Genomic DNA, 12,441 nt, shown 5'->3' on the forward strand with positions numbered 1-12,441 from the left:
CTAGCAATTAGCCTGGGCCATAAAGATATTAATTAGCTGAAGTGACTGGTATAAGCTTTTGACCATATTTCAGCAAAAACTGCTATTTTTGAAGAAGATGATCCAAATGTGGATTGCTGTTCCATGATGGCAAGGCAAAAGATGGACAATGTGTCTGCCTATCAAGAAGTCTGCAGTGAAAAAAAATGAGAGAGAAAACAAACCCCATTAGAGTCATTCTTTAATAAAAGTCTTTTCAGGAAGTCAGACCAGCTTCACCATAATGTGGAGAGATAGCTTGTCCTAATTTGATACCTCTTAACTTCAGTATTTGTTTTGTTGGAAGATGATAATGATAATTACTTTAAGGCAGTATACTATATTAGTGACTGTCATTAAGTTAACTTTGTAGTTATTTGTATATTATATACTATACTTATTTTAAAATCACATGATTAATCATTGTTATAGAATTATTTATTATTAACCACATCATAAAATTAAAATGTCAATGTATTTTTTATATTAAGTATTAATATGTATTATAAAAATGTTCTATATGAGTTGTAGATTTATGTCTTCTGAGAATCCATCCCTTCTCAGTTCATATGTATGGAACAATTAGTCTTTAATTGTGTTAGTTTTGAATTATTCAGTTCTCAGAAACATATCCTTCATATTAAATGTGACTGTCTTACATGTGTTTTCCTTATGTGGAGTCCTTCTATAATTCACCAGTCATTTAAACTGTGTTACAGAGTAGCTCTGATTAATATTTTCAGTTTAGTCTATTAAAAAGCATAATATTAATGTGTAGTACTCTATAATTTTTAAAAACCCTGACAGTTTTAGAGTTTGTTCTTTGTTTCTCTGGGACTTTAGTGTGAATCTTCTTCTAGTTATTTAAATGGTCTTACATTTTGGAGAAAGCTAAGATATAGGAAAGTACACAGAAGAAAATCTACTGTAAAAGTCAGCAAACTTTTTGTATAAAGTTGTAGATAGTAAATATTTTAGACTTTGCAGGCCACCCGGTCTCTGTTGCTATTTCTCACCTCTGCCATTGTAGCGCAGTAAGTGGTTGTGTTCCAATAAAACTTTATTTACAAACAGGTGGTGGGCTAGACTAGGCTCCGAGCCTACTTTGCCAACTCCTGCTCTACTATGTTCCCCATCATCCAGAATTAAACATTGTTGGATTTGGCTTATTTGCTTTTTTCCCTACCTGTTTTTCTCTTTTTAAAAATGAATCACATCTATGGCCATGCCACCCTGAACAAGCCCGATCCCATCTGATCTTGGAAGCTAAGCAGTGTCAGGCCTGGTTAGTACTTAGATGGGAGACCACCTAGGAAGACCAGGTGCTGTAGGCGTAAAAAATAAAAAATAAGGGATTGTAAGCTGACAAGGTCCTTGCAATCTGTGAAGTCAACCAAGGGTTGCCTTGCCTAAAAAAATAAAATAAAAATGAATCACTACTACCAGTCCCCTTTTCGTATTCCTAGATGTTACTATTCTGAGTCTGCTGTGCATCCTTTCAGACCATTTTTAATCTTTCACATTCTTATACACAAATCCATGGAAAATAATATTGTTTTAAAAAATATCCATGTGATATTTAATAGATTTGGTGCATTCTTTTTGACTGCTATATAGTATTATATTGTATGTAGGTACCACATTTTATCTGTCCATTGCCTTATTGATGAACATGAGGTTGCTTCCAGTTTTTCACTATTCAAAACTCTGCTGCAATGAACATCCTTGTAGATGTTTCCTTGTGCACATGTGCAGGTGTTTTTCTAGTGTAGATATGGAAAGATGGAATTTTGGAGTTAAAGCATATCTGCATTTTTAGATTTTAAATTGCCCCTCAGAGTGGCCATTCCAGTTTTTATGCCTGCCAGCAGTTTATGATTGTACTTACTTCCCATAACCTCATTATCATTTAGTGTTATCAGATTTAAAATTTTTTTTGTCAGTCTGTTAGTAATACCTTGTCTTATTTTGCATGCCACTAATTACTAGTGAGTTTGCTTATATTTCTGTTTTTGAACCTCTGAATTTTCTTTGAATTTCTTGTTTTTAATTTCTCCCCATTTTTGTTTTGAATTGTCTCTTTTCTTTATTGATTTATAGCAGTGGTCCCCAACCTCTTTGGTACCAGGGACTGGTGTTCCTATGAGAATCTAATGCCTGACGATCTGAGGTGCAGCTGAGGCGGTGATGCTAGCACTGGGGAGCAGTTGCAAATACAGATGACGCTTTACTTGCTCCCTCGCTGCTTACCTCCTGCTGTGCGGCCCAGACCGGTACTGGTCTAAGGCCGGGGGGTTGGAGACCCTGAATTTATAGAATTTCTTTGTATATTCTGGGATTGTCCCCCTTCCTACTCTTCATTTTCATCAACACAAAAACATGCAGTAATACTTCTTGAAAAAAATACTTTTTAAACACCATGGCCCTCTAGCCACTGTCCCATTTCTCTCCTCTGCTTTCCATTTTGGAAAAACTCCTCTAAAGGTGGCCTCTACTTGCTGCCTCCATTTTCTTACCTGTAATCTTTCCTTAGCTCACTCTAGTCAGGCTTTTGTCTTCATTCCTCTATTGAAACTGCTCTTCAAGGTCACTATCAGTTTTTATTTTGCCAGATCTGATGGTCAAACTTCAGTTCTCATTATTCTCCTCATTCTTTCATTAACACTTGATACAGTTGATCTTTCCTTCCTTCTTAAAGTACCTTGTCCCTTTTCTCAATCTACATTACTTCTTAGGAGATTCACACAGTCCTCTGATTTTAAACACCACCCAGATGGTGGCCAATTCCCAGTTTTATTTCTTTTGCCCTGACCTCTGAGTTCCAGATTTATATTTCCAGCTGTCTGCTTGACATTCAGATGACTAATTACACTTAATAGCCATCTCAAATAATATGTCTAAAACAGGATCCTTTTATCCCTCCCAGACTTCTTCTTCAGTTCTTTACTTGTTACCATTTCTATTGCTATCTTCTTAGTCTAAGCCACCATCATCTTTCTTCTGGATTATTGCAGTGACCTCTTACCTCTTACTGCATGTTTTTGTGCTTCCATTCTTGTCCTTTACAGTTTTTTTCCTCCATACTATTTCCAGAATGATCTTCTTAAAAGAAATCAGATTGTGTCACTCCACTGCTTAAAAACCTTCAATGAAACTCTGAAAAAGAAGAATAAAGATGGAGAAGAGCTAATTTTCAAAATTATAGGAAAACTACAAATTTTATAAAGCTACATAGTTAAAATAACTGATACTGAAGCTGTGAACAGGTGGACAACTCAATAGAAAGGAAATCCAAAAATAGATCTAAATATAAATGGGAATTTAGAAATAATAAAGGTGGTATTTTAGATCAGTAGAAGAAATCTAGATTATTCAATAACTAGTGCTATGACAACTAAATAGACATACTGAAGAAAATACAATTGGATTTCTACCTCACAAGCCAAAATGAAGACCAGATGGAGAAAAGACTTAAATGTAAAAAAATACTAAAAGTACAAGGAAAACATATAGGAAAGAATTTTAATGCAGAAATAGGGAAAGTCTTTCTAAATCTGCCACAAAACCCAGAAGTCATCAAAAATTTGTTAGGGAAATTTATATTTCACAGTCAAAAGACAAATGACAAAAACCAAAAGGTTGCAATTCATGTCATAAAAGGTTAGTTTTTTTTCTTTTTATATGTAAAGAACTCCTACGAATCAGTAAAAAGACCTAACACCTATTGGGAAAATGGGCAAAAGTATGATCCATCAGTTTATAAACTAGGAAATAAAAATAGTTCTTAAACATATACAAAGGAATTCAACTTCAAAATTAGAGAAATGCCAGTTAGAACTACAGTTTTATCAGATTGGCAGAGATAAATATGATGGATAACACTGTTAAGGCATTCTTACATATTGCCAATAGCAGTCGGTAAAACTGCTACAGAGGGCAATTTAGTAAAACCTGTAAAAATTTGAAATGTAAATACCAATTTACCCAGGAACTCCATTTTTAGGAATTTATCTTTCAGATATATTTCACACGTTTATGAAATGAAGTATGTCCAAGGAAAATAATTGCAGCATTGTTTGTAGTAGCAGAAACTTGAAAACAACCTAATTGTTTTATCAGTGATCAGGGCCACTGTGAGTTCATCCTGAGTTATTGTACTAATTAGGAAAAAAAACCTCCTACATAGGAAGAGCCTGAAATGCACCTCTCTCCAATCCACTCTGAGTCACATGGCCTGGCAAGTGGAGTACCCTGCACAAGCATACATAGTGGCTCTGTTGGAGCTGTAATTAAATGTTATATCCATACAGTGCAATACTAAGCAGTTAAAAAGAATGAGGCATTTCTATATGTATAGACATAGAGTGGTCTTATAAATAAGTGAAAAAAGACAAAACTATAGCATACTACTGCCATTTGTATTTTAAATATACACACAAACACACGAAACATATGCCTGTACAAATGTACAGAATGGCTCTGGAAGGCAGCCAATAAATTGATAATAGTGGTTTCCTCTGAGGAGAACTTAATGACTGAGGGAGAATGTTAAGAGGCAGAATTATTATTTTTTCATTGTTTATTATATGAATCTTTGAATTTATGTCACATGTTATATTACTCATTCAAAAAATATGCACAGAATTTTTTTAAAGCTAAAGGAAAACAGGGCAAAGGATATGAATAGTTCACGGAAGATGAAATACAAATAGTGCTTAAACATGAAAAATACCTAACCATGCTACTGTTAGATAATTTTCACTTGAGAAATAAATGAAAAGTCTGATAATACTGTTGTTGACTAGAGTGTTAGGAAGCAGGCTCACATACATTGCTTAAGGTTATTTAATTTGATATGACGTCTATGAAAAGCAATTTGGCGGGACCATCATAATTAGAGCCTATATATAATATATAGATTTTATTATAATTTTTACCCACCAAACAGCACTTAAAAGACCTTATTCTACAGATATAATAGCACATGTATAATTAATTTATGTGTAAGGATATTTATTGCAGCATTGTTTATAACAACAAAATATTTATAACATTTAAATGTTCAATAGCAGAGATGCTTCAAATTACCTGAGATTCATTCAATGTATAAAGCTGTTACTAAGCAGCTTTATACAAGGTTATGTAAATATACCTCCAAGATAGCTTGCCTAAGTGACAATACAAGGTGTAGAACTTTGCTAATAATATGCTACCATCAGAAGCAACTTATTTAATTACATAGACCATCTCTAGAAGAATGTATAAGAAATTGAGAACAGTGGTTGTGTTCAGCATCGAGTCTGGATAGATGGCAGACAGGCATGGAAAACTTACTTTTTATGTAGACACTTTTATACCTTTTTGAATTATTATATAACTTGAAATTATTGCCTCTATAACCAGTGGCTTTTCCATCTTACTTAAAATATAAGCCTAATTTTTTGTCTTTATTAACTCAGACCTTCCAGATCATACACAGTTTGGCTTCTGCCTACCTCTCCAAACAGATCATTCTAGCCCCTGCCTACTTTTTTTCAGCCTTGTTCTTATTGCTATTCCTAAAAAATTCCAAGCTCTTCCCTACTTCAGGGCTTTTGTACCTACAATCTTGCCTGGAATCCTCTGACCTCAGGCCTTTGTATGACTTGTTCTTTTGAACATTCAAAAGGTCTCTGCTCAGATGTTTACTCCATTACCCTTCCTCCATACCATCTCTCTTTATTCCCTTACTCTGCTTTATTTCTTTCATAGCACTTATCACTACCTAAAATTATACATTATATATTTGTTTTACTTTTTTATCTTCTTTGCCTCCCTCTAGAGTGTAAGGCCCATAACAGCAGACTTTTTCTTTTTTTCTGTTGTATCCCCCCAGGGCTTAGAACAGTATCTGGCTTGTAGTAAACATTCAGTAAATATTTACTGAATAAAAAAGAAAAACATTTTAAATAAGTTCTCTCACTGTATTGTTGTTTGACTTTGCAAAAGAAAATTCAAGGTAGTAAAATGTATCAGTCTTTTCTACTTTGTAATTCTTTTGTGTTTTATTTAAGAATATTTGCTCCTTGTTCTGGTCATTTGAAAGTTCTCCAGTATATTTAAAGTTAAATTTTTTCATGTTGAAGTCTTTAATCAATATGGAATATATTTTTGCATCTGGTCTGAGGCCAGATCTAAATTTTCTGAATAGCCAGTTGTCCTAATCAGTGAAGATTATTTTCATTGTTTTGATTGTACTTACTATAGCCAGAGTATTTTATTTTTTTCCCCACTCCCTTTAACGACACCTTGGCCATTTAACTATCTGAATTAGTCTTTTTGTTACCTCTCCTTTGAATTATTTTTTTCTTTAAAAATTCATTTATTGAGATAATATATAAGCCTTATGTTTAATGACCTAGTGTCTTGTTATGCCGTGTGGTCTATTGATCAGGATCAGCCTAACTTAGGAATTTTTTATTTTTATTTATTTATTTTTTTAATTGAAGAAATGATTTAAATTCCTCCCACCACAACCCCTCCGCACCCACATTCTACCTCCCCTTTACTCCCTACCCTCTGGTAACCACTAGTCCATTGTCCATGTCCATGAATCTCTGTATGTTTGTCCTGTTCATTAGTTGCTTTTAGGTTTATATCCCACATATAAGTGATATCATGTGATTTTCAACTTTTTATGTCTGGCTTATTTCGCTTAGTATGATTATCTCAAGGTCCATCCATGTTGTTGCAAATGGCAGTATTTCATCTCTCCTTATGGTTGAGTAATATTCCATTGTATATATGTACCACAGCTTCTTTAGCCAGTCATCTATTGTAGGACGCTTCAGTTAGCCAGAGTATTTTAAAAAATACGTAAATGGAACTAATACCGATTAGAAGAATTAGGAATTAGTGTATATTTTCTAAAGAGATGTCTATTGTAATTACTCTTTAAGAGGAATAATATTTATTTCTCTTAATTTCTGCCACCTTTGAATTAATAGCGGTTATAGTCAGTGATAAGATACTAAAAAAAAATCTTTGGTTTCTGAATTTGTTTTGAACTAGGGAAGTGCACAGGCAGATGCCACGAAACTTCTATGTTCCCAGTCTTCCAGGCTTTTAAAGAACAAAGCATTATTGTGCAAGCCCGTCACACAGACCAAGGCCATCTCTTGCAAGCCACATACACAACACAAGGAATGTCAGACAGGTATGTGTCCTTGTGCTTTCTACATGTTGAAAGTTTGTTTTCTATTTTCCTTGGTTTTGTTTTTTTTTTAAGAAAGGAAATTAATGTCATTGGTAATATCTTAAATTTGAAAACATTAATTTTTGGATCACATACTTCAAACATCTAATTCATTCTTTATAATTATTGTCATTAACACTAATAACTACTAAATTGAATCAATACGCATCTAAAGCATTATGTGTAGAGTGGACAAACATTTCCCATGTGTGCACTACTTTTTCACATGAACAAACAAGCTATTATAATTATTAAAGTATAAATTTATTTAAAAGCATTAGTGATTTAACTTTAGTTCTTGTTTTTAAGCACTGTGAATTGATTTGTGAATTAGAGGTATAACCATATGTCTGAGGTGTTGATAATCAGGAAAATTGTTTGAATTCATACTTGAAATGGTTGTAAACTATTGCTTCAGTCCACGTTATAGCTTTTAATCCCACTACCCTTATATTTTCAATTACTTTCACAGCCTACTCTGCCCAAAGCATTTTTTGATTTTTGTTGTTATTGATAATTTTACTTCACAGAATATACTTGTATTTAAAAGTTTAGTCTGTCAACAAGGAATCGTGAGTTTTTATGTAGAGTGCCTTTCTTTTGGTAGGAGTCAAGGAGAATCCTGTTTTCCTTCCTCAGTAAATTTGATTGCTTTATATTCCTGTTAAAATGACACACTCTCTGTGTACATTAATTTATATTATATATACATTCACATGTAGAAAGGTAGTAAAGGATCTGTGGACATCTAAATGCGTGTATGTGTGTATGTGTACATTTAAAAATTTTTCTATATTAAATATTGGATTGTATTCTCTATACTGTTGTAAACTGCTTTTTCATTTGACTTTGCATTGAAACCATTCCATATCAATATAAATTTAAATATACATTGCGATTCTTAACGGATGCTTAGATTCCAATGTATATAACATATCCATTCCTCTAAGATTGGACATTTAGATTAATTCCAGTTTCTTAATATTATAAATGATGTTGAGTTAAGCTGTATAAATGAATATTTGTCCATTGTCTAATTATATCCTTAGGCTAAATCCTAAGTAGTGGAAATTACAGATTCAAAAGCTATCATAGACTTCTAACGCTTTTGATACATGTTGCAAAATTGCTCTCCTAAAAAGTTATATCAATTTATGCTCCAACCAGCAGTGTTTGAGAGCATCTACCTCTCAGCACCCTAACACTTATCTTTTTCCCTCAACTTTAATTTGGAAAAAATTTAAAATTCAGAAAGATTGAAAATACAGCACAATAAACACCAATAATAGCCTTCATCTAGTTTCACCAAATGTTAACTTTTCGCAACATTTCTTTTTTTCTGAACTTTAAAAACGTGAAGTAATTTATTCTTAATTTGAGGTAGTCTGTGGACTTAATTCCAGTCATCTGTTGAATACATAGCCATAATTCCAGTCATCTGTTGAATACATAGCATTGCTAGTTTATGTACCACAGCCTACAGTTTTACTTTGGTCTGTGACCAAGCTTTGGGCAAAGGAGAAATTCAGTTTTTAATGACATAGAAGTATCATGGTTTGTGTTTAAACTTTTTTAGTGTTTTCCTTTGATAAATAAAAACAGTAAAAAATATAAATTTTAAATATGTGGGGGAAAACATAAAGAATACTGCTTATTTGTTCTTGAAAATAACAGAATTCAAATATTTCATTCAGATTTACCTGTACCTAATGAGAAAAGTGATGTGGAACTTGATTCTCCACCTGCAAAGAAAAAAAGAATAGGTTTTTTCCAGACTTATGATGCAGAATATTTAAAAGTTGGTTTTATTATCTGTCCGGGATCAAAAGAAAGTTCACCAAGGCCCCAGTGTGTCATTTGTGGAGAAATATTATCTGCTGAAAACATGAAGCCAGCAGATCTTTCTCATCATTTGAAGACAAAACATTCAGAATTAGAAAACAAACCAGTAGATTTTTTTGAACAAAAATCTCTTGAAATGGAGTGTCAAAACAATTCTTTTAAAAAGTGTTTACTAGTTGAAAAGTCACTTGTGAAAGCTTCTTATTTAATTGCTTTCCAAATTGCTGCCAGCAAGAAGCCATTCTCCACTGCTGAAGAATTAATTAAACCATATTTAGTAGAAATGTGTTCAGAAGTTTTGGGTTCAAGTGCTGGAGACAAAATGAAAACCATTCCTCTTTCTAATAATACGATTGGACACAGGATTGATGAACTGTCTGCAGACATTGAAGATCAGCTGATTCAAAAAGTCAGAGAATCAAAGTGGTTTGCCCTTCAGATAGATGAGTCTTCAGAAATCTTAAATAACACCCTTCTTTTGTGCTATATTCGTTTCATTGATTATGATTGTAGTGATATAAAAGAAGAATTATTATGTTGTATTGAAATGCCTTCTCAACTAAATGGTTTTGAAATATTTGAACTAATAAATAAATATATTGATAGTAAATCTCTGAATTGGAAACATTGTGTTGGTCTCTGTACAGATGGGGCTGCAAGCATGACTGGCAGGTATTCTTGTTTAAGGACAAAAATTCAAGAAGTTGCCGTGAATACAGTGGCATTTACACATTGTTTTATTCACCGTGAACATTTAGCAGCAGAAAAGTTGTCTCCATGCTTACATGAAATTCTTTTGCAGTCAGCACAAATTTTAAGTTTTATAAAGAACAATGCATTGAATTCACGTATGTTACAAATTTTGTGTGAAGAGATGGGGTCTGAACATGTGAATTTACCACTTCATGCTGAAGTACGTTGGATATCAAGAGGGAGAATTTTAACACGATTATTTGAATTACGACATGAAATTGAAATTTTTTTAAATCAAAAGCATTCAGATTTGGGCAAGTATTTTCTTGATGAGGAATGGATTGCAAAGCTGGCCTATTTATCAGATATTTTTTCACTTATAAATGAACTAAATTTAAGTCTCCAAGGAACTATGACTACGCTCTTCACTCTGTATAATAAAATGGATGTATTTAAGGAAAAGTTAAAAATGTGGTTGAAGCGCACACAAGAGAATGATTTTGACATGTTCCCTTCGTTTTCCGAATTCTCAAATTCATCAGGCTTAAATATGAGAAGCATTGCAAGCATTATTTTTGAGCACCTGGAAGGACTTTCTCAACTGTTTAATGACTGTTATCCACAAGAAGATTTGCGTTCAGGAAATTTGTGGATAATTAATCCTTTTATGAATCACCAAAATAGTAATCTCACGGACTTTGAAGAAGAAAAACTAGCTCAGTTATCTTCAGATTTAGGATTACAATCAGTTTTTAAATCAATGTCTATAATTCAGTTTTGGATAAATGCAAAGACAAGTTACCCAGAACTCCATGAAAAGGCAATGAAGTTTTTATTGCCTTTTTCAACTATTTATTTATGTGATGTTACATTTTCAGCTTTGACTGAGTCAAAACAAAGAAATCTGTTGGTTTCTGGCCCTGCCCTAAGACTTGGAGTCACATCTTTAATTCCAAGGATAGAAAAATTAGTAAAGGAGAAAGAATAGTAAATGCATATTGCTTAATATCAAATTCTATAAGTTTGTGTTAAATTTTGTATGAGATAAGTATCCTAAAATATAATTTCCTAATGTGGATATGTGTTTTCGGTGATTAAATGTTTTAATTTTCTCATTTTGTTGAAGAATTTAATAATTACAGATGTATACATAATTATACTTTTAATAGGTAGAGAATTTAGCTATTTTATTGACTGATCAAATAATTTGGATTAGTGACAAAGATGTAGGTAATGAAAGGCTCAATTTATAATGTAATAGCATACCTGAAACTTTAGCTTGGCCTTTAGAAGCATGTGGGACATTTTAGTCTTCAGCCTGCCTCCTACTCTAGCAGGTTGTATGTAGGTAGACAACATATCTGAGCAACTTGGCTACTAGGAAATGGAAGCAGCAGGAGAGCTTGAAACCCCTTTTGGGGGCCTCTCTGGTCCACTAGACCAGGGTTTGACAAGCCTTTGTTATAAAGGGTCAGACAGTGAATATTTTAGGCTTTGCAGACCACATACATGACAACTATAGTACTCAATTCTGTGATTGCAGCACAAAAGCAGCTGTAGACAATACACAGACAAATGTATGGCTGTGTTTCAATAAAACTTTATGAACACTGAAATACAAATTCCTATAATTTTCCTGTGTCATGAAAGCTGCCTTTAAAATTTGTTATCATAAAAGATGTAAACAAACATCATTAGCTGGGGAAGGGGGAGGGAGTAAAGAAAAAACAGATAGCTGATGGAATTTGGCCCATAGTTTGTTTGCCCATTTAGGTCTAGACAGATTTCCAGGTAAGAGCAAATGGCCCAGGAGTGGCCTGTAGTATCTTGTTGCCGAAAGCCTTCCGTCTGTCCCAGGGCTGCAAATATCTGAATTTTCAAAGACCTTTTACATTTTAATTTCAGCTGAGAGAAATTTGAGGAAAAATACATTTCAGCAGATACAAAAGAGCAATTTATTTTATAAAGACTAGTTATTGATTTATTACTAATAATTTCATAAGTTAATTTACTAATTTGCAAATAACTTTTTGAGCTCTTGCATGTGCCATTGTGCTAGGCCTGTTACAGAATCAAGAGGACTGATAGGGCATTATCTCTATTTACAGAAGAAGCAAATACTGAGGCCCGCTCAAGTTAGGTGACAGCTCAAATCGCAAAGCTAAGGTGGCACAGGCAGGAATGAAGCCCTTGTCTTTTGATCCTAACGGAGCTCTTATGCGAGCCACGTCCAGATACCCATGTTTGACTCCATACTGAGAGAGACTTTCCCTGGATTCACAGGGTCCCATTTAGTCAGTTAAGAGCCAGGGGCCTCAGTGTCCCCATCTGCAACAAATATTTCCCACAACCAGGACAGGGACAAAAGAGGGCGGCAACACCCCTAAGAGATGAGGAAAGGGAAGATCTGGCGCAAGTCCTCCGGCCTCCCGGGGGCGGGAGGAAATAAACTTACGGTGGGGGCGGGTTCTCGGCTGGGCCTGCCCTGGGGCGCGCGAGTCCGCCCTCCCGGAGGGCCTGCACGGCCATGGCGCTCCTACTCACCGCTCTGCGCGTCCTGCTGGGTGGCTTCTTCGCGCTCACGGGGGCGGCCAAGCTCTCCGAGCAGATCTCGGCTCCTGCGTCGCAGCAGATGGTGAGCGGCTTGGCGTGGG

The 12,441-nt window shown here is 34.4% G+C and overlaps 2 protein-coding genes and 1 pseudogene across 8 annotated transcripts in view; all 3 read left to right on the top strand.

Annotated features, from left to right (window-relative positions):
- Positions 1 to 11,403, top strand: part of ZMYM6 (zinc finger MYM-type containing 6) — a 34,399-nt gene extending 22,996 nt beyond the window's left edge. For all 7 annotated transcript variants that reach the window (XM_006924254.3, XM_015599002.2, XM_015599003.2 and 4 more), the window contains 2 exons: positions 7,069 to 7,213; positions 8,947 to 11,403. In XM_006924254.3, coding sequence (XP_006924316.1) covers positions 7,069 to 7,213; positions 8,947 to 10,775 — 1,974 coding nt within the window. In that variant the 3' untranslated portion in view covers positions 10,776 to 11,403. The remainder of the gene's footprint in view (positions 1 to 7,068; positions 7,214 to 8,946) is intronic.
- On the top strand, positions 1,234 to 1,352 carry LOC112472960 (annotated as a pseudogene).
- A 911-nt stretch (positions 11,404 to 12,314) lies between the features above and the next one.
- The window catches only part of TMEM35B (transmembrane protein 35B), a 3,138-nt gene continuing 3,011 nt past the window's right edge, over positions 12,315 to 12,441 (top strand). The window contains exon 1 of the mRNA XM_006924255.2: positions 12,315 to 12,422. Coding sequence (XP_006924317.1) covers positions 12,315 to 12,422 — 108 coding nt within the window. The remainder of the gene's footprint in view (positions 12,423 to 12,441) is intronic.

This window comes from Pteropus alecto, unplaced genomic scaffold, assembly GCF_000325575.1.
Source record: "Pteropus alecto unplaced genomic scaffold, ASM32557v1 scaffold39, whole genome shotgun sequence".
In the NCBI taxonomy this organism is placed as follows: domain Eukaryota; kingdom Metazoa; phylum Chordata; class Mammalia; order Chiroptera; family Pteropodidae; genus Pteropus; species Pteropus alecto.